This window comes from Bipolaris sorokiniana (assembly GCF_000338995.1).
Source record: "Bipolaris sorokiniana ND90Pr unplaced genomic scaffold COCSAscaffold_2, whole genome shotgun sequence".
In the NCBI taxonomy this organism is placed as follows: domain Eukaryota; kingdom Fungi; phylum Ascomycota; class Dothideomycetes; order Pleosporales; family Pleosporaceae; genus Bipolaris; species Bipolaris sorokiniana.
Window position 1 is genome coordinate 1687894 of NW_006911896.1, and position 27013 is coordinate 1714906.

Consider the following 27013-nt stretch of genomic DNA (forward strand, 5'->3'; position numbering starts at 1 on the left):
TCCGAACTAGCCACGGAGACTTTGCATGGTACCACCGGAAGTTCCACCATGACAACGCGACTCTGAGTGCTCCTGCGGGCGCCAAAGACCCCCTTGCACATCGCACTATGCCGGAAAAACCACAACAGCGAACGTCTTCCAGCGCTGGCCAAGACGGCCACCAGCACCGCCTAGGACACCTAGCGAAGCAATCAAGTACCTCCAGACGCTCTGGGAAGAGCCAGAGGACTTTGCCGCCTTCCTAGAAATCACAGGTTTCTATAACACAATATATAGGCCTCACTAGAGCCTACACTTGTAAGACTTTTCCTGTCTTCCTATTTTCTTTCTTTCTCTTCTCTCTTTCTCTTCTCTCTCTTCTCTCTCCTTCTCTTCTCTTTCCTATGTCCTCTATACTACACACTCCTTAGTAAGCATCAGCTACGACAACTAAAGGCGGATACACACCTACTGCACAATCATTTCAGTGGCGATCAACAGGCGGAACGACCACTACTAGACCACTACAATCATGTAAATAAGAATAGGCATCCTAGGCATAGTACGGCAAGCCATAGGCATAGCCCGTCTACATGCCCCAAGGGAGGCTTTATATATAGACGTTAAATACAACTCACTCACTCACTCCGCGCGGACGGCAAGATCTTCAAAACGCGTCCCATAGGACGTGCGCTGTTAGTAGCACTTGGCATGCGGACAGCCTGCAGTAGCGTGCTCAGATGTCGCTGTATGTTATTGTAACGAGTTTGGCGCTATGCCTATAGCAGATTACCTGCGAAGAATGGCCGTGGCGCATGCCGGCGGCTTCCTGCAAGCGTATACGTCAACATGCTTGATCTGCTTACATCGTACCTACACACCCCAACACCCTATCATGCCACCCTTAGTTACTCGTGCCTTCTCTTTGGTGAAAAAAGCTAGGAAACAGCGAGAACCATCCTGGATTCATCGAGTGATGTAACATAACGACAGCGACCTTCTCTAACGGTCCTCGAAGCTTCTAGGCGGCAATGCAGAGACTGTATGTTCGTGTGCAACCCTGTCCCTCTCTATCAAATAAAGATTTATAGAAAGAGACTGTAGAAAATAAGAAAAGACTGTTGCCTCGTTGCGACAAACACACACGAGGGACCTAGAGGTCTATACTACAAAACCACACTCTGCCAGATCCAGTACCTACACCAACCACACTCCCTTTCACACACGAATGCGACGGTCGATACTCTGACGGTACCCACAGCACGTTGTTGCCAGCATGCTGACTCCATATACCGTCTGAGCTGAAGCCAGTACCCACGTACAAGGGGTGCGCAGATTCTGCGATGTTTATCATGTTAGAAACCTTCAAGCTCTGAATGTCGATATTGCCTATTTCAGTGTAGAGGCGAGAACTAGTAGGATCAAAGGATAAGTCGTAAAGAGCTTTGCCAACGTCGAGCGTCTGCAGGCACGCGCCGCTGCTCGCATCCCATACCTTGACGGTCCTATCCCAAGACGCCGACGCCAGCCGCGTCGAGTCGTGCGAGAAGGCCACGGAGCTGACAGTATCGCTATGGCCCTTAAGTGTCTGTAGACACGCGCCGCTGCTCGCATCCCATACCTTAACGGTTCTGTCGTGGGACGCCGACGCCAGCCGCATCGAGTCGCGCGAGAAGGCCACGAAGCTGACATAATGGCTATGGCCCTCAAGCGTCTGAAGACACACGCCGCTGCTCGCATCCCAAACCTTAATTGTCCTGTCGCTAGACGCCGACGCTAGCTGCGTTAAGTCGTGCGAGAAGGCCACAGAGCTGACAATATCGCTATGGCCCTTAAGTGTCTGCAGACACGCGCCGCTACTCGTATCCCAGATCTTGACAGTTCTATCCCAAGACGCCGACGCCAGCCGCGTCGAGTCGTGCGAGAAGGCCACGGAGCTGACAGTCTCGCTATGGTCCTTAAGTGTCTGTAGACACGCGCCGCTGCTCGCATCCCATACCTTAACAGTCCTGTCATGGGACGCCGATGCCAGCCGCGTCGAGTCGTGCGAGAAGGCTACTGAGGTGACCGCACTGCTATGGCCCTCGAGCGTCTGCAGACACGCGCCGCTGCTCGCATCCCATACCTTAACAGTCCTGTCGCTAGACGCCGACGCCAGCCGCGTCGAGTCGTGCGAGAAGGCCACAAAGCTAACAATATCGCTATGGCCCTCGAGCGTCTGCAGACAGGCGCTCCACTCGTCGCTCAGAGCTGGCCTGATACGAATTGCTTCTGGCTCTTCGTGCTGGAACAGCTGTCTAATCAGACTACCTGTCGGACTGAACAGCAGTGCGGATGCATAGGTCTGAAGAGGGTAACCCTCGATTGCTCCTTTGTGGTACATGATGAATCGCCATGCGTCTTGAACAAGCTGAGCAAGTCTATCCTGGTCACACATCTCCTACTGGCGTTAGCATCGAGGTTACACGCAGACTTTAGACGACCTACCTGCACCAACGACCACAGTTTTGTCATGGACACGACACCGTTCCCTACGCTCCTGCACAGACTAAGCCCTTCCAGCCAGTAGAGATACTTCTTCCTTAGAAAACCATCGACAACATCTGCGGCTTGCAGGCCACCGACACTGCTCCCTAAAGGCTTGAGCTTTGACTCGTACAGATGATCGATCCAGTAGACGCAAGAGTAGCGCGCGGTCGCTAGCGGATCAGAATAAGGTGTTCTGACCTCGTCGATCGAGAAACCTAGCTCCACCAAATCGTACATGTCACGTTTCAATGTGCTGGACAGCAGCTCGAGTGACCGGGCAAATAGGTTGTAGTGCATCTCGCTCTGAGACGGAAGGGCTGCAGCCCGCATCTTGTCACTTAGATAGTCTTTGGCTGACTGATGAACGAGGTAGACTTGTCCGTCGCGAACGGTGAGAAACGATCCGCACATGACTACAATCTTTCTTACAGTCTCCGCTACCATTATAGCCTGACCTGCCGACCTGCACAAGCTGCCCATTTCAGCAAGGTACAGTGGACGGTATGCGACAGCTGTAGTACAGAGTAGAGACTGGCAGATATTCACATTCCTTGCTGACAGGCGCTGGATCTGCTCCATCATGCGATCGTACAGCTGATATAAGCCCGCTGGTGCTTCCATAACCACCGCGAGAGGGTCCCAGCTTTCAGGCTTCTCAAGCTCTTGCATCACCAGAGCTACCCAAAGAAAGGTGCCGTTCGCCTTCCGGTGCAGCTCATCCCGCACCTGCTTTCGCAGATCCGCTTCTCCGAGTGACTCGAGACAAGACAGCTTATGGTCGATATATGCATCTACAGCTCGAGCTACCTGCTCCGCGTTCTGCATCAGCTCCAGGCTCAGCTTTGCTTGATCACCGACTGACTTGAGTTTCTCCTCAATGTGACTCTCGTTTCGACTTGACACAAGCCACTTTATACGAGGCGATAGCGTGGTAGTACGGACGATAAGATCGAGGAGGTTAGGCAGGTCCACCACGCATTCGTCGAGAGCATCAACGACAAGATAAGTTGTCTTCAGGCCCTTATCCTGCATCATGCTTGTGAAGATTTCAGACAGCGCTACCCAAGCATTCGCATCCTCGAACAAGGCTTTGCCTGCATGATCGTACTTTCTGCGGATATGCGACATAAGTGATGGTTGCTGATCCACGAGCATATACAGCAGTCCTCGTATCACGCCCGTGGCACTGTTAATGCGCGAGTCAGTCGCTTGGCAGAAGAAGTACGACAGTAGGGCATTTCGGGGCATCAAACTTTGCAGCTCGTTGACAAGGCCGCAGAACAACATCGTCTTGCCTTTACCAGGATCTCCTTTCACCCATAGTAGTCGGCTGTGCGGGTCCTGCTGCCATTGCTGGAAAGTGGTGTTATCCAGAACCCAGCGGTAGGAGTCAGCTAGCAGTCCGCCTTTTGTGTCCTCAATGCGCTTCTTATCATAACGCGGATCCGTGTGGCGTATGTCTCGAATGCATATCTCAAGCTTATCAATCTCGTCCTTTAGACGTTTAAATGCGCTAACCGCCCCTTCGCTATAAGCTGGCGCTATCTCGACATCAAAAATGCCCGATAATGAGTACCATGCGTCTTCTTCGCGTTTAGTCTGCCTGTCGCCCTTCCACCGCAGCCGCTCGTCAACGCTGAATTGGGAAAGAGGAGCTCCGTCGAGCGCTCTATATGGAATACCAGTAACCTTATTAACTAGTGACTTTAATGATATCTTATCACCAAGCCTCTCCCATTCTTGCGAGAAGAACTCGACTATGCTTGGCGCGAGAAGCTCTTGGAGCGTCCACCCACGCGTGAACCATCGACTGGACCTAAAGGCTGGCTCCCAAGTAAACTGGGTAAGCATATCGTCGAGTTTCCTCTTCCTTGCCGATACATCTGATAGGTATACATAGCATTTCGTCGCGTTTTGGTACCAGCGGAACATAGACTGGATAGCCGAAGAGAGTTCAGCCTTATCCGACTTGTCGATGCAGCATGTGTCGACCCAGAAGTACTGCAGTCCATCCTGATGTGCTTGCTCTCCACAGAAGCGAATCTTCTTGTAGCCAGACTTGTGCTTGCCGCCGCCTTCTGCAAGGTCCGCGAAAGTCACCTCCTCTGCATCTGCCCCCCAGGTGTGTGAAAGTATCGCATATTGGGGTATCGCGTTATCGTCGAAGCTGATGACCGTAAGGCAGCCATCTTCTTCATACCTTAGAAGACGCATCGGCTCGTGTAGGTGTGTGGTAGGCGCGTGGTGGAAACGCGATGCGAGAGGTTCAATATGGCAACCTAGTAGGACGAGGGCGTGATGGCCATGCCATGCGCTGTAGAGGTCGGCGTAAGAGGAGGGTAACAGATAGCCGTGCAGCTTTAGATGTCTCGATAATAGAACAGCGTTCCCAAATGCGCAAGCTGAGTCGAGCGCGCTGTGTTGTTTTTTTGGTCTGGCGATGGCATCGCACGAGGCCTTAGGCGGGGCAGTTGTGGCTTCATGCGCATGCAGAACGCCAGCCGCAAGGCTATGGAGCAGCTGCAGCCATGTTAAACGCGCCTTTGGCGCTGCAAGCTCAGCAGGGTAGCAAAGACCCGGAGCGCGTTGATGTTGCCTAGCCTGTACTGATACAGGACGGAAAAGGTGAACCCAAGCGCGCCACACGTGCGAGCCTGCCAGTGCTCTCACGCCCAAGTAATTGCACTAATCACTAAATGACGCAAGTTCGCTTCATCGACGTCTGCGCTGCATTAGTCACGACTGTAATCTTTCATTCCATGCCAACCACACCAGGCGTAAGGCTATCCCGCAGTGTCCAAGGCGGCATCACAAAGACAATAGATAGACTAGTTGACGCTATAAGCAGAGTGGCAGAGGGTTGAGCCGCCCTGCATAATAACTAGCGAGAAGGAGGGAAGTGCCTAAACGCACAGTAGGTGCGCGAGAGCAGACGCTTCACAGTTGGTACACACTATAGTTATTCTTAGCAGTGTACCTACTATAGATATAGCGTCGAATTCGTAACGACATAGAGCATAGATATCTAAGCACGCTACTACAGGCAGTCTGCATACTAAGAGACGCTAGAGGGTTCCAACGCACTAGAACGCTTTTAACGATTATCGTTGTTATCGGCGAAACTACTAGACTGTATATTTATTAGGCTAGAATACCCTTTAGATTTTAGGGATCTATTCTTTCTGAGTTCTGCTTCCTAATAGACCCTCCGATCTTTGCAGATGTCCTTTACATTACGAGAAGATAGGGGGGTATCGACAAAAGGTCGATCATCAGCGTTGACGAAACGATCGACAGCAAAGGTAACATGCGAAAATTCGTGCCGGAGGCTGATGCCCTAGAAGAGAACCAGCTCTAGAACATGACACGCCAACCGCAGGTCGATAGTCTTGCAAATAAGAGATAGCGAGTCTCCGAAGCGAAAACTGTCCCGTTACACCATGCGTCCTGGCACGCTTGGATCGACATTAGATTGAAACTTGAATCTTGTATTCGGAAACATGTGGATGGAAAATGTGGAGTCGTGTGATTATCATGTGATCGTAATACGGTTTTACACACTTCTGCTTAAGCCAACTACATGATGATGTGTCTACATGTATATCGCAGACTTGCCACTAATTCATGTGAACATCTCATTCACAGCTTCCATCTCACCATCGCAATAATACTCCAACCACTTCTAAACCGCCAGCAGTACCTCTCCCTATATCATGTCGAACTAACACCTAATCTGACCATTGTTACAACCCGAGATTTCTATCTCGCACAGATATCTCACTTTCTCCAATAACCTCCACACCAACAATCGCTTTCCTGCTATCATCCCCCCTCACTTCCGACTGCTTCTTGATCTTTTGAGCACAACGACTTATCCTACCACGGTATGTTAGACATTTGTTGTACCTAGTACCAACCTTAAAATTCCACATACGCGACTTTTGTTTCAAGAGTCGCAGCAGCGTTTTACGGAAAGAGATCTCAAAGAAGCTTCTTTAGCACTAAGCCTTCTTGTAAGCTTGTAGAAAACGAGTGTACAATGTGCGAGGCCATGGTATCTGTTATAGAGAAGTTGACTGTATTGTACTTTAATTATAACGGGCCAAAGATAAGAGAACTGGGTATTAGGAGAGCCTTGACTCGTTTGTTGACTGGCGTGTGAGTTAGCCGCAGCTCCGTAAAATGGCACTTAGCTCTTGTACTTCGAATGAGTTATCAGTAGAGCAGTCCGGCGTTGCGAGTAACTCTGTGGACTGGCATGCTAGCTACGAGATGAAAGAGGATAAAGTTGGCTTTTGCCCAACTATAACAGAGAGCGTCCTAGCATGTTCTTCATGTGTTAAGAAGGAGAGAAAGATTTTCGCAGCCTTAGTCTATGCGTATTTCTCTTTGCACAGTGAGATGATAAGGTCTGAGAACAAGAAGATTGCGTTATCCCTCTCTGCTCTCATATTAAACTCTGGCTGGTATATTGTTGCTATTGCTCCTTACGATCAGCACTATCCGGGCTGTTTTGATACCACTCCCCCTACAACATCCCGAATCTAAGAAAACCATGTAACCTACACCAACACTCAAGGATGCACAAACCTTTCTACATTCCTTCATACCAATCTATCCACTCCAACTATTCCCAGTAACTCTCGTGCTAAAACCCCTCGGACTCAAAATATCCCCCGAACCCCTTCACAACCCCGTCCACAAACCCATCCTCCAGCACCCCCTCCTGCCAACAAAACCCAATTGTCAACCCCCCATCCGCACCAGATACAACACTCGTATTCAGTGCAGCCCCAAACGCCACCGCACTACGACTAAATACCATCCTACCCACGCGCCACTTCGCCGCCTCCTCATCCCCCGCACTACCTGCGAACTGTCCAACATTCGAAATCTCAAACGCGGCATCCCGCGGCGCCCCGATCATACTCTTAAACGCAACAGCGACATCGGGTATTGCGCCGAAAAATGCGACAGAAGTGTAGGGCTCACCTGACGGTGAGGGGTTGCTGGTTAGATACTTGGATATCGCGTCTGCAGTGTGACGTGCAGCCGGCAGTCCAGATACTGTGTCTGTCGACTCAGTGGCAAAGTGTGAACGCGGTGTTTGCACTTTGATAGCGTCGATGAAGCTGCCAATTGCATTTGTGGCGGTGGTTGCGGGGAGGTTGAGCCAGGGGCGGAGGTTGATGGGTATGATGCCTGTGAGTGCTTCTGTGGTTGGTGGGAGGGTGTCGAAGAGGGAGTGGGCGAGGGTTGCTTGGAGACCGGCTGTGACGGATAGATTGTTTGACTTGCATTTTTGCACGAAAGCGGTGGAGGAGGTGGGAGAGAGGTAGAGTGTGCGGCAGTGGGTTTGGCAGGGGAGGCGGATGGAATCGCCAGTCCATTCTTGGAGGCCTTGAGTGTGGTGGTCGACTGGATTTGGGTTGAGGGGGAGTGGGTGTAGTTGTTCGAGGGTTGGGAGGAGTCGGGCGTCGGGTGAGGAGTGGACGAGTGTGGCAGTGTTTGACAAGGATTCGCTTGATGAGGAAGCTGCATTTAGTGCTTCGCTGAAGGATTTGTGGAAAACTAGGCCGGCTGCGCCGTCGCCGATGCCGTGGTAGAAAATGAATGAGGCAGTGAAGCTGAGCTCATTCTCTGCATCTCGGAGAATTACCAAGCGCCAGAATGGCAGGGTGCCGTAATCGGACTTGAAGTCTATATTGTGTTGTTCTTGAAGTATCTCATCGAGCTCGGAGTCTTCTCCAGTCTCTTCCAGTGGCCGTGCTCGAGTCAAGAAAGTAACGGAGCGTGCGAGATCGATCGTCGGCAGCTGGACCCAGTACGAATCTGGAGAGTCTTCGTCGACAGGAATGGCTGACAAAATGGTGTGTTCTTGTATTACATGTGCCAATGCAGCGTAAATAATGCGTTGTAGGTCATACTGAGCAGCATTTTCGGATACTAAGTAGTGTGCAGATAAGCCTACATTGTTGAAAAAACCTAGGGCGTGAGAGACTGCCGAAAGCTGTTCAGATCTTCCTGTGTTTATTCAGTTACAACCATACGATTGAAATTCGACATATGGCTACCAACCCAATGAGCGTAGTTTGAGGGGTTGTTCAATGTCTCCCATGTTTGATTCGCTGTTCACTTGCTTACTACAAGGCTAGGAGTAGAGGTTAATATCTCCAAGTTGTGAGGATTTTATGTGAACAATGACAGTTTACTAGTCCTATAAATATATCAACTTGTATTCGTCTTGGGTTACAAGGCAAAGTGATGAGACTACCGCACATTGTTTCCCGGGACCACTATTATGTCTTTTGTGTCGATGTGAGATCCTTCGGAGTACAGTCTAGCACTAATGTCAGGCGGGACACTCGTCCAAACCCACATTCTGTAGTGCACCCGTTACCAACACCACCTCCTTGGTCAAGATGACCCTGCTGAGTGGCGGTTGAGAAACGCTAAAAAAACAATACCAAGGCGTGGCGCATGAGTTGTGCATTTTCCCTCCAGCTAGTTCTTAGTGTAATAGCTGTGTGTATCCGCTTCTCTGCAGGTAAGCTGACGAAAATGCGCAAACATGCTCACTTAACTAGGGCAGCCAAGGGATTGCAGGGAAAGGACAGACCAGGCATGTATTCCAAACTTAAATAAGCCGAAACTACGAGTCCGAGTTTGCTAATCCCCGATGTAGCTCAATCGCTTGACCGGGATGTTGCATTGGGATTAACAATCCCTGTAGACGCCGATCTTTACTCAACTAGGAATACTGAGTGTTGATATGTCAATGTCTAGTTGGTTTGACTAGTATCTTACGCGGAAAACTTTGACGCATAACTATAAAAGATAAACGTCTATGCAGCTTTTTTTGCCAAGTATGTTGGTTTTGGGAGCAGTAAAATGACAGAACATGATTGATTTCTCCTAGATGATACTATCTATACAGTGAGGCTGATGGAAGTTGGCCTAAGTCTAGGCAATGCCACTAATGAACAAATGAATTTCTTCTGGAACGTGAACAGTCAGACAACGCAACACCGTAGGGCGGACTGGCATGTGACAGGAGACCGAGAAATGTTACCCATCATGCAGTGTCCTTGTCAGCCCTCGGATCTCTCATCATTCTCTTAAGCCAGGCGCGCTTAGCAGCAATTGCTGCACCGACCACGGGTACTTCAGGGTTATCAATGGCATCGAATAGGTGGATGCCTCCCGGCCAGACGTGCAGTTCGCAAGAAGAACCAGAACGCCACATATTCATGGCGTACATGATAGCAGGATCGCGGAAGACCTCGCACTCTGCAGCATCAATGTATGCTTGTGGCAGACTGGACAGGTCGGTGGCCCGGGACGGTGCTTGATAATGGGAAACATGTTCCGTGTCGCGCTGACCAGCCAAGGCATGGTTCCAGGCAGCACGATTGGTAAGACCATTCCACGGCACACCGTATTCAAACTGACGGTCCGAGACACTGTTACACCTGTCGTCCAGCATAGGCGAAAGAAGCATCTGGGCTTTGATAGGAACGGCAGGGTTTGATCTGTCGCGTGCCATCAGGCAGGCGGCTGCGGCAAGAGGGGCACCACCTGATGAGCCGCAAACAATGATTCGAGCGGCGTCAATTCCCAGGTCTGCAGCATGCGTCGACATCCATACAATGCTATTGTAGCAGTCCTCAGCGCCACCAGGAGCAGGAGTCTCGGGGGCCAGGCGGTATTCGACTGACGCAATAGCACATGGCACATCTTGCACCAGGTCGACAAGCGAAGGAATGGTGCTGAAGCGGTCACCTGAGATCATTCCTCCTCCATGCACAAAGAACAGCAGTGGCAGCGGGCCCTGTGCTGTGGCGGGCATGAAGACAGATAGAGGAATAGTATGGCCCGCTGAGCCTGGAACTGCATGCTGTGCATGCGTCAGATGCGGATGGGACTCGAGTATCATGTCAAGGGTCACACTCAGATCGAAGCCCCGCATAAACTTGATGTCCAGCTCTTCCGGCAGCAGCACCGAGTCGACAATAGGCGCCAACGCGGAATCTATGGCTGGCCGGGGCAGTGTGATGCGCGGGTCAAGCTGGGCAGCCTGCGAATAGGGATAGGGATAGGGCGGCGGCTGCGAGCTCATGGCGATAACGAGGTGCTAGTGAGCCACAGGTAGGTGTGCGCTTGGACACATACATGTATGTGCAGTGCCTCTCCGACCTATGCAGGTGGTTGCATTTGCGCATATAACGCTCAGGCTAGGGGTCTTGACTACACGTGGATTAGATGAATGGATCCGTGACCCGGGGGCCGGACATGCGTCAGCCTTACAGCAGACAGACATGGTCCCGAAGCCCCTTTCAACGGCCCACCCGCTGTGCCGGTCAGAGAAGCAAGTCCGCCGCTGCGCATGGCGCCCAAACGCCACACACAAGCGATCTTACGGTGAATGGAGGCGTGGGGGAGAATGTCGATCCGCGCTGACATGGGCACCTTGGCCTATCGTGGAACTAGTAGCTGCCACATGTAGAAGGTCAAAGTTACGAGCAGAATTGCACAATCCTTCGCCAAGTGAATCAGCTCAACCATCTGCCGTGAGCATATTTCAACATGAGCAAGTTTTGCCTGCTGGATTCTACTGGCGCACTTCCCGTTCGCTATCGGCCCGTGCGAGAGCCGAGTGGAGTTTCGCGGCTGCGGCTGCGGCTGAGTTGGTCCAAGATGTAGGCCAATGCGAACCGGTTCCAGTACTGAATGCTTACATACGCCTTGGGAAAATAGGCGTTGGTTTTGTGGCGTGAGGTGTACAACGTAAACGTCTGGTTACCTTGTTAGCCGCCATTGTACTACTGGGCCAGAGAATGAACGAATTTAGGGGTCACACGCAAGGGCTGTGGAACACATTACCTATTGTTGGAAACTACATTAGCCAACCTCAAGTGGTCTCTGGCTTCATCACCCCAGATATCACCTATAGAGCCACTCTCTACCATTGTGCTTGTTACATGATCGAGGGTACAGGCACGTAGCATCTGTGATGTTGGGTCGATGAGCTGCATGCGTATGCCTGAAGAGATTTAGGGTACCAGAGGAAAGAGCTGTTCACATTCAGCTTAAACTAGGCGGGCTATGACAAAGTCCCTATGATATCTGACAGGCCGGCAGTAGCCGCTTAAGTCGTTAGTTTTTGTGGTTTATGTTTTTTATTAGAAGCGTTGAGCATCTGCCCTAGCAATCAGCGTTAAGCAAGCATGGAAAGAATAAGCGACGCCATACCTAATAATCCACTCAAACGGAGTAAAGAAGCACACCGCCCCCACTAAGTAGATGTCTATAGCCTATATGTAGTACGACGCTGCGGAGCGTTGGTGTGCTTGGTGGCTTCGCGATCGTCTCGCTGCGCTTAGCCTTCCTTCGCCACCTGAACATGGGTGAGATGTCTGCAGGACGTCAGACTACAGCCGGGCACATTCAACAAGCGCATCCCCGGTGTTGGTGTGTTGTTGCAAGTTAGAGTTACATGTTTGTGGCTGGCATGCAGTGAGCTTCCTCTATGATCAGAGTGTGGTTGCAAGTCACTGCGACGTCTCCATCACTGCCCTGCACTAGTCGGGACTAGGGCCCCTGCCATCCCAGCTAGCCGGCACACCACACTACTCCGCCCCTCCCTGTCGCTGGACGCATCAACGCTCTCACTTGCTAACCTTCTCATTCCTGAGCTCGTGGCTTGGCTATCGAGCAGGTGAATGCATACTGAGCTAGCATCATGTTGCCCTGAGCACACCACAGCCGTTGCTGTACCCCCTCCTGTGTCAGATAGACGTGTCAGGCTATGCCGCTACGGATAGCAGAGTCCCATTCTCCTCGTCTGCTATCTCGTCCAGACACAAGGCCACCTACATGCCTAGCCACTACAATTACGCCTACCGGGGAACTGACTGTCAGCTCTGCCTGCGCTGAGCTCTGTGTTCCAAGTTCGAGCACAAATCCACATGCCCTGACAAGGGCTACCAGTTGTTGTTCTATTTAGAGACCCATGTGGTCCTTGCATCTCTTCCTCCACCGCCAATCTTACATACTACTTAACTGTTTAAAGCGGCCCAAGACCATGACAGAAGCCTGGGCACATACTCCAATTATCCCTCTGTTTTAAGAATCATCTTATCCATTCACAATCATGTATGGAACATCCGACAGCTGCTCCATCGATTTGGTACGAAGCCAAATGCCTCCACAATATACACGCCATGACAGTTCAGTCGGACTCGGCCTATCACTCCAACAAGAGGAACCAACCGTCACCATCACACCAAGTCCAATGAACAAAATATCTAATGACATCCTTGAAATCATGCATGAGCATGCGCTCAACAAATTCAATGACTCTAGGGAGCGATTGGCTGCTGGGAGAGAACATCTTTTATCGAGGATTGACGCTTTTGTTCAAGCAGGTCAACGTGTCGAAGCATGTTTACCAGCGTTCCCTTTCAAGTCAGCCAACAAAGTCTACAAAGTGCTTGGCTCTCTTCCAGACAAAGCTGAAGAGTTGGCCCTCGAGAGACTGCACAGCATGTGCATAAGAATCAAGCAAACCTATAAGCCTGGAGCAAGAGTAACAATCATCTCAGACGGTATTACATACAATGGTAACGAACCTCTCAATAGTACATAGAAAGCCTGCTGATCCAGATTCAAGACCTACTTTCGATATCAGATCGCGATACCTGGGCTTACGGAGAGGCTCTGCGAGAGATGGCTGTAGAGAAGAAGTTCACTTCTATTGCTTTCTCACGATTACGAGACCTACTCGACTTTCCGCTGCCTGACAAGATGCGAGAAATCACATACGTCGCCAACTGCACAAACTTCAGAAGAGTACTCTTGAATGAGTTCGGAAGACCAGATATCGACATTGACAAGGAAATTACAGTCAATCCAGATACAAAACTGACATATCTCGGATACCGCAAATTTCTAGAGTCAGATCTGAAATACATATTCAACACTGGAGAGAATCGTGGCCGCAATCAATACAAGAGAGACGTCAAGTATCTCGCAAAGGAGATGCTTATGAGAGGCTATGTAAGTATCTTGGTTTCTCGTTCAAGCAAAACGTTTTCAGGTTGGAATGCTAACAATGACGCTAGGCGTTTGCTGGAGCAGTAAAGAAAGCATTCCCAAACCACGTCAGACTGTCGATACACGAATCGATCGGAGAGCACAAACTGTCCATAAGCCTCCTGAATACAAGAACAGGTTACACTACGCCATGGCATTGCACCGTAGCTCAGCTAGCCAATGGAGAGTGGGTCAGCGCACCCATGGGAGAGTTTCAGCAGGACTCACGTCTCGAACTGGTCTACGAGAATGGCCGGCCCAGTTATTTCAAAGAACAGCCACAAACGACAGAATATGCCGAGATCAACGAGACAACGGCAAGCTACCTTCAGGCTCCGAAGCTTTTTGACGGCACCAAGAGTGGGTATTCTTCGCCGAGTGCGATGTCGTTGCATAGTGGCTTCTCTACTCCGCCTACATCTCATGGTCATTCACCGATCGTTTCCTGGAGTGAACCTAGCGATAACGTCAAAACTACTCAGGTTCTATCACTCAGCGATGCTGGTGAGATACCGTACGGGCGAAGACTTATTCCTCAAATTATGGACCAACTAGCAGCGGTGGACCCTGAACGCGTTGTATTCTCCATTGCAAGTGCTTCAAACGAATCCCTAGAGTTCAAAGACATATCTGCCAAAGCTTTTGTAGAAGCTGTCGACAAGACAGCTTGGTGGCTCCAAGAGCAGGTTGGGCAGTCAGCATCGGTCCAGCCCATTGGCTATATCGGCCCCCATGATCTACGTCACATTCTGATTACTTATGCCTGCGTCAAAGTCGGCTATGCCGCCCTTTACCTTTCTCCTAAGAATAGTACTGAAGGAGCATTGGCAGTGCTAGAAGCAACTCAGTGCCAAATCTGGGCCAAAGCAAGCGAAGTAGCAATGGTACCTCTTGTCGAGGATGTTCTACAGAAACGTCAGATGAAGTTACTCGAGATTCCGCTACTTGATCAACTCTTGGACGCAAAGAGTCCCAAGCCATTTCCCTACACGAAGAATTTCGATGAGGCTTCCACTGAGCCTTTCTGTTATCTCCACACATCGGGTTCCACAGGCGTTCCAAAGCCCATTCCGTGGACTCACGGACTCATCGGGACAATGGATGCAGTTCGTTTGCTTCCCCCAGTTGATGGTATGGTTCCTTGGACTACTGACTGGAAGGAAGGCGACTCGATATACTCATCTTTTCCCATGTGTCATGGCGCAGGAATCATCATGGACATTCTGATGCCCGCCCTTTTTGGCCTTCACTGCGTGCTTGGGCCATCTGGTGTCATCCCAAATATCTCACTCATTGAGAAGCTTGTTGAATCCTCGAGAATCAACATATGGAGCATGGTGCCTTCGCTTGTCGACGAGCTCGGAGAGACACCAGATGTGTTGGCCAAGTTCCAGTCAGCACCTTCCAAGTTTATCTGCGCATCTGGCGGTCCGGTCACTCTCTCAAGTGCTGGAAAGGTCAACGACGTCATCAGAGTGCTTAACCTGACCGGAACGACAGAGGGGCTTTTCATCGGCAACCTTGTGGTAGACAGAGAGGACTGGTCTTGGTTTGCTTTTCATCCTTACTCTGGATTCGAGTTCAAGGAAGTAGAGCCAGGAGTCTTTGAGCACTGGGTGTATCGCAATGAGCATGCATCCTTGTTTCAGGGCATCTTTCACACCTTCCCTGACAAGTCCTTTGTAAATTTCAAGGACTTGTACCGGCAACATTCTGAGAAGCCAAACCTATGGGCTTTCAATGGTCGCAACGACGATCTAATCATTTTGTCCAACGGATACAAAATTTTGCCCCTTGAAATCGAGGCTCTCATTGGTACGCATCCTGCGATCAATGGATGTCTGGTTGTGGGTAGTAACAAGGCTCAGGCCGGGCTTCTCATAGAGCTGAAAGACCCTCTATCGAAGAATGAAGAAATGACTGAGAGTATCTGGTCTCATATTGAGACATCTATGTCATTGTCGCGGCTTACTGTGAAATTATCGCGAGACTATGTTTGCTTTGCTCAGCAGGACAAGCCGTTTGTTCGTACTGACAAAGGCACGGTCAAGCGCAAAGCTACCTTGGTTCTCTACGAAGAATACATCGAGAGATTCTATAGCTCTCGGGAACAGGAGACCAGCTTCGTGGTTGATACAAGTTCTACAGCGGCCATGCAGAACTCTATTCGAGAAATTCTTTCATCATCTCAACCCGCCATTCGCGACGCTTCTGTTGACGATGACTTGTTTGCACTTGGCCTCGACTCGCTTGGAGTGTCAGCAGCCGTCAATGCGGTCCGAGCAGCGACCAAGGGTTTGAGCAAACTCGCTCCCCGCCATCTTTACGCAAATCCTACTCTAGCAAGGTTCAACGCTGCGCTTGAGTCGATGATAGCTGAAGAAGAAGGCACCACTGTTACGAAGCGACAGGTGCAGAGTCAACAAGCAAAGATGCAACAGTTGCTCGCACGGCGCAAAGCACATCAGTCTTTTAGACTAAATCCTTTCGACTATGTCAATCCCAACCACTACATGGGACTCATTTTCTACTTCCCTCTTCGCGCAGATGCAACCTTCGAGGAGACTTTTGCCAATCTACAAGCGGGACTCGACAAAACTCTGGAGCTTATCCCTGCTCTTGGAGGGAAAATGATTGAATGCTCAGAGCAAGAAGTTGGCTTTACGAAAGGTGATTTATGCGTTTCAATTCCACCTTTCGGCTCTCCAGCACGCCAACGTCTAGTATTCAAGGACTTGAGCGATGAACTTCCATCTTTTGAGACGCTGCGAGATGGCGGATTCGTACCGTCCGCCTTCAGGGATGAGCAGGTGTTGAGACAAGATACCTTCCCACAGCTACCCGCAGACATACTTGTTGCGCAAGCCAACTTTGTCAAGGGCGGATGTATTCTAGCTGTCGATCTGAATCATTGCTGCTTAGACGGGGTTGGAGCCGTCCTTGCTGTTAAAGCCTGGGCTGAGAACTGTAAGAATCTTCAAGGGGATGCCTCGGCCCCCTGCGAGTGGTTCGATGCAGAGAGCTTTAATCACAATCTGCCTGAAGTTCTTCATGAACTGGAGGGATATGCGCGACCGGTGGAGGAGATCGACCCCAGTGTATGGAATTTTTTGCCATTTGTTCCATCAGATGAAGCACTGGCGAAGCATTCGTCACAACAAACCGAGCCTGGAACGTCGCTTCTCAAATATCCCTTGCACTCAGTATGGCCACTACCCGCTGCAGAGCGGAAGATGGACACGACTTTATTTCTCATTCCTCCCGAGAAAGTTCAGTTGTTGAAAGAAGATGTCGCGAGAGAGTTGGGACTCAACGGTTCTGTGCCCTCCATCAGCGACATTGTTCAAGCATTCTTCTGGCGCTCAGCACTGAGGGCCCGCTACTCTGTAGCCAAGGACAGTGGCCGAGAATTCGATGTTGATGAGTGTTCGATCTTGGAGTTGCCCACTGACGGTCGACCATACTTTTCGTCTCTGCTTCCGTCTACATACATGGGCAGCCTGCTTACGCTCAATCGCACCAGCATGCCTGTAGAGAAGCTTTGCGACCAGCAAACGAGTATTCTGCACATTGCGCAAGTGTTGCGTAGTTCCGCAGCACGTATGACGCCTTCGTTAGTACACGATGCTTTCACTCTGCTGCAATCACTGCCAGATCACTCGAGGTTTTCTACGGCAAACATGGGTCTCGACCACATGCACGCCATGATTTCCAATATGATGCTGTTCCAGATGAGCGAGATTAGTTTTGGTGGTCGCTACTTCGCCAATGGCGGCTCTCCAGAGACGATGAGGCCTCAACTGGAACGAGGCAGCGGCCGATTTAGGTTTTTGGTGGTATATCCGCTAAAAGCGGATGGTGGAGTAGAGTTGGCGTTGGGTACCTTCCCTGAGGAACGGGAGATGCTTGCACGTGACGAGGAGTTCACAAAGTACGCACATCTGGTCGATGTGGCCAGTTGCTAGTACAGAGGTGTTGGATTTAAAATGGCGAACGGGAGTATTACACAGGCTGATATTTATTTTCTATACTTTTCAACTTGCATTTCGGATAATTTCCCCCACCCTCCACTGTAGAGTACATCACGTCTCGGATTATGCACTTTTATTCTCTTTGGGTGATTTTTGTATGCAGAATATATTATCGCAATATAAGTCGTGAAAACAAGACACTCAAGTTTTGGAAGGGGGGAAACACAGGGAAAGCTGACCACCAGCTTACCATCGGCAACGCTCCGTCAGGCGTATAGTAAGGGTCGCCACGAAACTCGGGCGGTAAGCACACCACCGGTTCAATCTTTATCTCATGCACAATAGGCAAGGCACGGTGCAGGATAGACGTAAGGCACATTTCCCGCCGTAACTAAGCCGTCTCACCACATACATGCGCATGAGCAGGGGGGTTTACGCCACAACAATCGCAAATGTGCTCATTCCTACCAACATGAGGACCCACTGCGCCGCGCCTGCATATCCCTTAGCTTGAATCCCATACCTTTCTGCCCCCACTTTACTATCCTACAGCCATGTTCAAGCACCCCCCTCCCCTTTCGCTTATTTGCTCAAACCCCCGACCATCATTTTCTTAAAGAGGGACTCCGTAGTTGGTCTGTAATAATGGTGTACATCTCGCCATCCCCGTTTTACTCACGGGAGTCCTCGCATTCCTCTTCTTCTCACTCTCGTGCTTCTGTCGAGGAGCCTCTCTTATCGCCAACCTCCAACATGTCTGCGGGTGCAGACGAGGCCAAGAATGGAAGGCCGCATGTTGTCAGTTCGGATCGATCGACGAATTCTCCTTTCAACGACGATAGCAATGAGGAGCATCCAGATCCTGATGCTCAGGCTGGTGTCCAGGCTATCGAGGCTACTACTATGGCGTGGACGAAGACGAGTCTTATCGTAGCATACATCATGCTCTGGTTGATTTACTTCGTCGAGACACTGCTGGGAGGCACTGCTCTTGCCTTGTTGCCCTATGTCACTTCAGCTTTCTTCGCGCACTCGCTCACGCCCACTGTCAGTATTCTGAGCAGTGTGATTGGTGGCGTTACAAACCTTACTATCGCCAAAGTCATCGACGTCTTTGGTCGTCCCCCCGGTCTCCTATTCTGCCTGGGTCTCGGAACCATGGGGTTAATCATGATGGCTGCTTGCAACGGCGTCGAAGCTTATGCTGCGGCTATGATTTTCCATACCGTCGGCAACAATGGCATTCAGTACATTATGTCTGTCTTCATTGCCGACACGACGAAGCTGAAGAATCGGGGACTGATGCAGGCACTCATGAACACGACGGCTTTGATCACGGGATGGATAGCTGGACCTGTTGCTGAAGGATTTCTTGGGGGACCTGGATGGCGATGGGCTTTTGGCATGTTCTGCATCCTTGTACCAGCTGTTGTTCTGCCGCTGTATGGCCTTCTTCTCAGCAACTACCGCAAGGCACAACGTCTTGGCCTTATCCCTGAGCGTAACAGTGGGCGCAGTACGATGCAGTCCATCATGCACTACAGCCGCGAATTTGATGCTGTCGGCCTTGTTCTGCTCTCTGCTGGTGTCGGCTTGTTCCTCCTTCCTTTCAACCTTTACACCACACAAGGTCGAGGCTGGTCATCGCCGCTAGTTGTGAGCATGCTAGTCGTCGGAATCGTCCTCATGATCCTTTTCGTCATCTGGGAGAAATTTTTCGCCCCCGTCTGCTTCCTTCCCTACCGCCTCCTCCGCGACCGAACCGTCCTCGGCGCCTGTCTTCTCTGCACCTCCCTCTTCGCCAGCTACTTTGTCTGGAACAGTTATTTCGGCTCCTACCTCCAAGTCGTTCAGGGTCTCAGCATCAAAAACGCAAGCTACGTCACCCAATCCTTCACCGTCCTAAACGTCCTCGTCGCCCTTTCCGCCGGCTACGTAATCCACCGAACCGGTCACTTCAAGCTCATTTCCATCGTCGTCGGTCTTCCCCTCAGCATCCTCGGCCAAGGCCTAATGATCCATTTCCTCGCCCCCGGCAACATCGGCTACATCGTCATGTGCTTCCTCTTCATCTCCATCTCGCAGGGCCTTCTCATCATCACCGACGAAATCGCCATTCTATCCGCGGGTTCCCACGACAACGTCGCCTCCATGCTTGCCATCGTCAGCATCTTTGGCAACATTGGCGGCGCAATAGGGTATACCATCGCCGCATCTGTCTGGACGGATATCCTGCCTTCGCGACTGATGCAGTATTTACCTGCGGACGACTTGCCGAATCTCGTCATGATATACAGTGATATCACGACGCAGCTGTCTTTTCCCATGGGATCGCCCACGCGTCTGGCGATTCAGCGCGCATATGAAGATGCGTTCACGAGACTACTGTCGATTGCGACGGGGCTGTGGGTTCTTGCTGCTGTGGGTATCTTCCTTTGGAAGAATATTAATGTGAAGGAGATTAAGCAGTCCAAGGGTCATGTATGGTAGATGGATTTTGGATGCGTATTTTGATATGATATTCTTTTTTCAGAATTTACATAGTTGTCATAGCTTTCTAGACATATGTTCCTTTCACTACTGATCGCTACACCGAACTATGGACCTCATTCTTGTACCCGTGCAAACTTCGGCCGTGTGTGACTTGTATCACTTCGCAGTGCGAGTACGAATGGTTGAAATGGCTTTTGAGACTTCTTCTTCCGAGAGGTATCAGGTTACATCAAGAAGGATATTATTCTCTAAGAAGTTCCAACTGAGCCATCGATAGTGCATATCCATACTGTACCATACCACGTGCCAACTGCAACCTTGTTTTCCCTGATAGCTGAAGTGCAAGCGCGATACTCTGGAGGAATCCAGAGAATCTTTTCTCCTTCTATTAGGATCCAGTTTTTGTCCAAGCGTATATCTCTATCAACATTGTGTGTATGGCCAAGATTGATGATGTTGCTAGGGGTGCCAACAACGGAGGCATCAAGGCGAAACTTGCCTTGATTGGAAACAATATATGCTCCATCGGGCGAGAAGGCTACTGAGTCGAGCTTATAGCTATTCCCTTTAAGCGTCTGCAGACACTGCCCACTATACGCATCCCAGATTTTAACCTCGTCTGACGCCGATATCAGCCTCGTTCCGTCGGGCGAGAAGGCTACCAATCTGACCCGATAGCGATACCTCACAAGTTCTGGTAAGTGATGCGCACTTTGCGTGTCCCAGATCTTAACTGTCATATCCGCTGACGCCGATGCTAGCCTCATTCCATCAGGCGAGAAGGCTACGGATGGAACCCAACTGCTATGACCCTCGAACGTCTGCAAACACCCCCCACTATACACATCCCCGATCTTAACTTCGTGGCCTGACGCTAACGCTAGCCGAGTTCCATCGGGCGAGAATGCTACTGAGGAGGCCTGTTGCAAATGCAAATCGAACGTCCATAGGCACTGCCCGCTATACGCGTCCCAGATCTTAACCGTCTCGTCGTCTGATGCTGATGCCAACCTCGTTCCATCGGGCGAGAAGGCTACTAAATTGACCCAACTGCTATGTCCTTCGAGGGTCTGTAAGTACTGCCCGTTATAAGCGTCCCAGATCTTAACTTCGTTGTCTGACACTGACGCTAGCCTCGCTCCATCGAGTGAGAAGGCTACTGATTCGGCCCAACTGCTATGCCCCCTAAGCGTCTGTAGACACTGCCCGTTATTCGCATCCCAGATCTTAACCGTCTCGTCGTCTGATGCTGATGCCAGCCTCGTTCCATCGGACGAGAAGGCGACGGATTTAACCCGATTGCTATGACCCTCGAGCGTCTGCATGCACGCGCTCCAGCTGTGTTCTTGATGTGTCTGTATATCCCACCCTTGTGCTTGGGATTTGAAAATGTTTCTGATAATGCTTGTTCGAGGACTGAACAGAATCCCTGATGTATAGATCTGCAGTGGCCATTCTTTAATCATACTCTTGTGGTGCAGGATAAAACGCCATGCATCATTTATGAGAGAGGCAAGTTCAACCCGACTTCGATCATTCTGGCCTTTTTAGCGTACTGGCTATAAATTATTAGTCTCAGCCATACCTCCACCAGTTGAAGCACTTTAGTAACGGCTACAATGCCTTGTTCTACGCTCTGACATAGACTGAGAGCCTCGATCCAGTACAGATATGTCTCCCTAAAAAAACCCTCAATTGTAGCTGCAAGTTGTGGCTTCTCTGCATTATTAGCGGACCAGTCAGGATTCGAGTCACAGAGATGGTCCGCCCAGTAAGTGCAAGAGTAGCGAACAGACGCGAGAGGGTCTTGAGCAGGTATGCTGATGTCCTCGTTAGCAATTCCTTGCGCTTTAAGATCATATATGTTCTTGTGCAGTGTACTAGATATGACATCCATCGACCTCAAGAAGATCGAACAATGAACAGCCTCTGCACCATCTGGGAATATCTTCGAGGCTGCCTTAGTGAGCAGAAAGTCCTTGGCAGATTGATGCACAAAATAAATAATGCCTTCTCGTAGCGTGAGGAAAGATCCACAGAAAGCGACGATCTCCTCTACGTCGTCAGCATTCTTCTGAACTTCTTCGGCTAGAGTGACTAGTTCAGAGATGGTTATAGGCCGATATGAAACTGCCGCCAATGCTAGAACTTGTAGACAGGTTCCGGCATCCTCTAACCCACTGATCTGGCTCACCATCCTCTCATACAGATCGTTCAGATCAGGTGGGAATTCGTTAAGCTTTTTCCGTACATGCCTTGTAGGTATCTTCTCCAGGTTCTGACAAACCAACGCCACCCACAGGAAAGTGTCGTTAGCGTTTGAGGTCAGATACTGAAGCACTTCTAGCTGTAGTTCTGGTGTATACTGCTTCTCGGTAGCTAAAATTTTCACCTTTTTCTCAATGAAGGCGCCAACCGCTATGGCTATTGAGTCTGCATTCAGCTCAAGACTCAACTTGATTTTGTGTCCTGCCCGCTCTAGCTGTGCTTCAATTTCAGGCCAGTTGCGACTAGACACGATCCACTTAACGTGCGAAGATGCCGATGTCTGTTTAGCCACAAAATCTAGCAGCTTTGGTAGATCAACGATGCACTCGTCTAGGGCATCGACGACGAGACATGTCCTGCCAAGGCTTGGATCATGAAGGACGTCTCTGAAGATATCTCTCAGTGTCACCCATGCGTTTGCATCCTCAAATAGCTGTTTGCCTGCATGCTCGTATTGCTTTTGGACGTGCCGCGCCAGGAGTGGCTGTTGATCTACAAGCATATACAGCAGTCCTCGCAGAACCGCTACAGCGTTATTGATGCGCGAGTCTGTCGCTTGGCAGAAGAAGTACGCGACCATATTGTGTCTTATATTCTTCTGTATCTCGTCGATTATGCCACATAGCAGCATTGTTTTGCCTTTGCCAGGATCGCCCTTTATCCAGAGCAGTTGGCTAGTAGGGTCGTACTGCCACTGCTGGAAGGTGCGATTATCCAGGACCCAGTGATATAAGCCAAACAGCAAACCACCCTTCGTTTCTTCAATGCGCTTTTTGTCGATACGAGGATCGCTATCGCGCAAATCACGAACGCAGTCTTCCAGCTTCTCAATCTCACGGCGAAGCCGTCTGAACGCTTCTTCTTCACCCTCGCCATACACAGGCGCAATGTTTACACCACAAAGACCTGATAAAGCATATGCCCTATCTTCTTTAAGTTTTGTACTCCTGTGGTTTGCCCATCGCTGCCGTTCATCAGTTTTACATTGAGACAATGCACCTCCATCAAGCACTTCAAGGGGAATGCTTGTTATCTTGTTGATCAATAAACGCAGCGAACATCTGTCACCAAGTTCGTCTGCTTCTTGGGAGAAGAACCTGACCGTGCACGGCGCGATCAACTCTTGGAGCGTCCAGCCACGCGTAAACCAGCGGCTAGACCTGAACATAGCCTGCCAGTCGGGCCCATTTACTGTTTCTTCGAATCTTCTTTTCTTTGTTCGTACATCCGATAGATAGACATAGCATGTTCTCGCGTTCTGGTACCAACGAAACATGGACTGGATAGCTTGAGAGAGCTCAGCCTTGTCGTCCTTGTTGATGCAACACGTATCGATCCAGAAGTACTGTAAACCATCACGCTGTGCTTGTATGTCGCAAAAGTAGATCTTTCTGTAGCCGGCCTTGCCCTTCCCCCTCCCATCGACGATATCTGCAAAGGCTACTTCGTCTTTGTCTTTGCCCCATGTGTGAGACAATATCGCATAAGGAGGCGCCAGCCCGTCGCTGAAGCTTTCGATAGTGATTGCGCCATATTCGTTACGTTTGAGAAGGCGCATTGAATGGGATGGATTGGTGGTGAATGGGTGCAGTCGTCTGCAAGAGGCGGTCCACGATATGACAGGCTCTCAAGTGAGAAAGCTTGTCTAGGCAGCAGAAAGTAGGCTGGAGAAGGAATGACATGATAGTCTTGGCCAGATCGTGGCTGTGTGCCAGCTTCACAGCTGTTTGGTGGCTGCAGCTGTGAACAGATTGCGCGCGCTTATTCGTCACACTACGTGCACGAATTGTTATTGGGCCATTCAGCGCCTACAAATTGCATGCCAGTCAACACTGTTGCAAGGCTTTCCTATGGCTTCATTTTTTTGTTGTGTCTAATTGTGTGAATTCTGGCATAGTATGCAAAACCAAGGCGAAGGTAAAAACACCCTCAGTACATTCGTGCCGCCGGAGGTTGCTGTGGTGAAAGGACGAGAGTTGCAGAACAGATTCACATCGCACACACTTGTATCCAAGCGTGTTGAAGAACAGCCGAAGTTCGAGAAGAAAAAGTATCACGTTGTAACGGGTATCCCGAAACGCTTGGATTGACTCTAGTAGTGTGTTCGGCTACCACATTGTTTTACTGTTACGCGATGTGACGGCAATATCCGGGATGGGACTGAGCCAGGGTCTCTCCGCCATGGTTTTTCTCACTCGTACACCTGGTATTATAGAATCATTGAGGCGAGGTGAAAGTGAGTTCGGTGACGTCAGAACTAAAGTAAAATTGTGTATCTCGCGTCGCGTGGCATCGCTCCTTCCCAGTTAACCTTCCATCTCCGTCGCTTTATCTCTCCGGTCCACTCACCACAACCCTAACGCAAAGATGCCTTTGCTGGAACTGCCGCCCGAGATATTCGAAAACATCATCAGTTTTCTAGTGGGCTCACAAATGCTGAAGCATGCCGTCAAGTATCGTGGAGTGTGCAATAAGTTTGATAAAATATTCCCAAACGTCAGGGCAATGAGGCTGAGAAGTCTAGAAACTTTCAAACAATACGTAACCATAGAAATATACGAGCAGGCTACTAAGGTACCTCTCCACGAGGTTTTCGGAAGCCAACAACTCAAGAATATCCTTCGTTCCCGGCGTGCTCTTTTCCTCACTAAGCGGGCCATTCGTCGCATGGACGAAGATAACACCATCTTTGACTTTGTTTGAACATGTGTAGACTTTGCTTTGTCGCAGGGTCTAAAAACGGAAAAGAGCCAGGAGTCACCACGCTTTCAGTGCACTTTCAGAATATGGACCATGCTAATCGCATTGTGGCCTGTCTCTCTTGAGTCACGGCTCAGAGGCAAAAAGGATTCAAGCGCATTGGTACAAATCCCAAAGATACAAGCCATCATGCCTGTCATTGCAGCAGCATTTAACGACTCCACTGCTTCGCTTCAATACGCTAATACCGGCTCGGACCTGCTTGAACGTGCATGCAAAGCATTACCAAACGCCCTCGATGCTGCAACGATCTCTGGATGCGTCAGATCTCTGTCTATAACTATTACATGTCTTCTCAGAAAAGCGGGAAGTGACAGTGCCCCCGGTCAAGGCAAGGTATCCGATGTTGCTCTCGCAGTCATTAGCTCATTACGACTAGCCATTTAATTACGCAAACCAAGAACAGCACACTTATTGTTTGACTATATAGTCGGCAACAAGATGCTCTTGCTGTCAACTGCAAACAATTCCGCGGATGATCTACTCGAATATTGTATAGAACATAGCTACCTTGCCTTGCTCCCAAGGGTTTTCCATCTCAGATACGGATGCTTCATTACCTCAATACACTGTGCAGTCAAGAACTGGATCGTCAATTCTGGCGATTATCATCACCTCTACAGATATGGTGGTACAAAGACTCTGCAGTTCTTTCTCAAGCACAAGATTGTGGATTCCAACACGCACACCCCTTATTCCTCCACCAAAACAGACATTACACCTATCATGCTGGCTCTGAGGAACAAGCGTTATGATCTTGCTCGCGTCTTGATTGAGAACGGTGCATACGTCAACGCGAAGTCAAAAGATGGGACTGGCGAATCAGCACTGATGTTTGCGGTCGAAAGCGGATTTTATCGAGACGTTCAGTTTATTGTTCGTGGAGAAAGCTCTCTTACAGAATCTATATACGACGAAGCTTATAAAATCGCTCGTTCCAACGTCTGGGGCAGATGTGCAATGCTCATTGAGAAAGCAAAGACGGAAGGCGCTAAGTCTATCCGGCACGTGCGATTTCAGGACACACATATAGACGAGAAAGGGATGAGATATCCAGTGTGGTTGGGTTTGGATGATTAGATACAGTATGGTAGGCTCTGGCTTGTTGAGTCCGTGGATGGCAACTTGTCATATCGGGAGCATTAGGAGTCTAAGGGATACTTTGGGGATGCACTGTCCCTTGAGAACAATACCTGATCTGTATCACTCTACATTGCAACTCCCATAGACAACAGGGATACGGTGAGATATCGCCGCATTCGAGATTAATAGTTTCTTTTAGTTATCAAATTCATCTCTTGATCAACGGCGATGGTTCGTGAGACCAAGGTGAGGTGAATATCTCCGTATTGATTGGTACTATGCTCTCTTCTAAGAGGAGCTAACTGTTCAATGAGCTCCCAGAATACTTCTACCCCATATATTATTATTATTATTTTGGTTTTACGTCCTGTCTCAGCCGGTGGGCTATATAAGACGTGCAGGCTAGGCCCGCAAGTATCTACGTAGTGCTATCACTTTGGTGTAGGTGGGGGAGGGGGCTATCTAAATCGAGGTGAGGCTCGTAGCCTAGTCTAGAGGGAGGTAGAAGGGGGTCTTGCGGGTAAAAGAGAGAGGTAGGGTGGGTGTAGGGCGAGGCCACCTAGTATAGGTGTTGCCCTAGTTCTCGAGGTTTCCTTTGTGCCAGGCCTGTGTTGCAGCCCTAGTTTCTTCAATAAAGGCAATAGTAGCCTGTATGCCTACGCTCGTGTTTAGCAGGAAGGCTAGCGATAGGGGGTCCTTGCTCGCCTCCTGCATCTTTATCCTAGCCTCCTTATATAGCGTACAGCTAAGGAGGATATAGGTAGGATCTTGAGTAGCTCTATAGTTGCAGGGGCAAACTTTAGAGTCTACTTTGTCTCGCGTAAAGAGAAAGTCTC

At 49.9% G+C, this 27013-nt stretch overlaps 6 protein-coding genes across 6 annotated transcripts; 2 read left to right on the top strand and 4 right to left on the bottom strand.

The window, feature by feature from the left end:
- Positions 1-847: 847 nt before the first annotated feature.
- Positions 848-4758, bottom strand: COCSADRAFT_109021 (uncharacterized protein). The gene is made up of 2 exons (XM_007697882.1): positions 2467-4758; positions 848-2419 (listed from the first exon to the last, which is right to left on the bottom strand). Exons 1-2 carry the CDS (start codon positions 4720-4722, stop codon positions 1133-1135), a joined length of 3543 nt encoding a protein of 1180 aa, XP_007696072.1. The 5' UTR covers positions 4723-4758; the 3' UTR covers positions 848-1132.
- A 2141-nt stretch (positions 4759-6899) lies between these two features.
- COCSADRAFT_187405 (uncharacterized protein) lies at positions 6900-8798 on the bottom strand. Its single transcript, XM_007697883.1, has 2 exons — positions 8587-8798; positions 6900-8532 (listed from the first exon to the last, which is right to left on the bottom strand). Exons 1-2 carry the CDS (start codon positions 8624-8626, stop codon positions 7157-7159), a joined length of 1416 nt encoding a protein of 471 aa, XP_007696073.1. The 5' UTR covers positions 8627-8798; the 3' UTR covers positions 6900-7156.
- A 602-nt stretch (positions 8799-9400) lies between these two features.
- On the bottom strand, positions 9401-10648 carry COCSADRAFT_33378 (uncharacterized protein). Its single transcript, XM_007697336.1, has one exon. It carries the CDS (start codon positions 10625-10627, stop codon positions 9584-9586), a length of 1044 nt encoding a protein of 347 aa, XP_007695526.1. The 5' UTR covers positions 10628-10648; the 3' UTR covers positions 9401-9583.
- Positions 10649-12661: 2013 nt separating this feature from the next.
- On the top strand, positions 12662-20214 carry COCSADRAFT_196405 (uncharacterized protein; the record flags this gene model as incomplete). Its single annotated transcript, XM_007697884.1, has 7 exons — positions 12662-12697; positions 12773-13130; positions 13181-13566; positions 13632-17537; positions 17856-17876; positions 18258-18752; positions 18822-20214. The coding sequence occupies 7 exons, from the start codon at positions 12662-12664 to the stop codon at positions 20061-20063; spliced, it is 6444 nt and encodes a 2147-aa protein (XP_007696074.1). The 3' UTR covers positions 20064-20214.
- An 8-nt stretch (positions 20215-20222) lies between these two features.
- On the bottom strand, positions 20223-23966 carry COCSADRAFT_350033 (uncharacterized protein). The gene is made up of 2 exons (XM_007697885.1): positions 21652-23966; positions 20223-21604 (listed from the first exon to the last, which is right to left on the bottom strand). The coding sequence occupies exons 1-2, from the start codon at positions 23890-23892 to the stop codon at positions 20315-20317; spliced, it is 3531 nt and encodes a 1176-aa protein (XP_007696075.1). The 5' UTR covers positions 23893-23966; the 3' UTR covers positions 20223-20314.
- A 1569-nt stretch (positions 23967-25535) lies between these two features.
- On the top strand, positions 25536-26174 carry COCSADRAFT_22915 (uncharacterized protein; the record flags this gene model as incomplete). The annotated part of the gene is made up of 1 exon (XM_007697186.1): positions 25536-26174. The coding sequence occupies one exon, from the start codon at positions 25536-25538 to the stop codon at positions 26172-26174; it is 639 nt and encodes a 212-aa protein (XP_007695376.1).
- Positions 26175-27013: the final 839 nt, after the last annotated feature.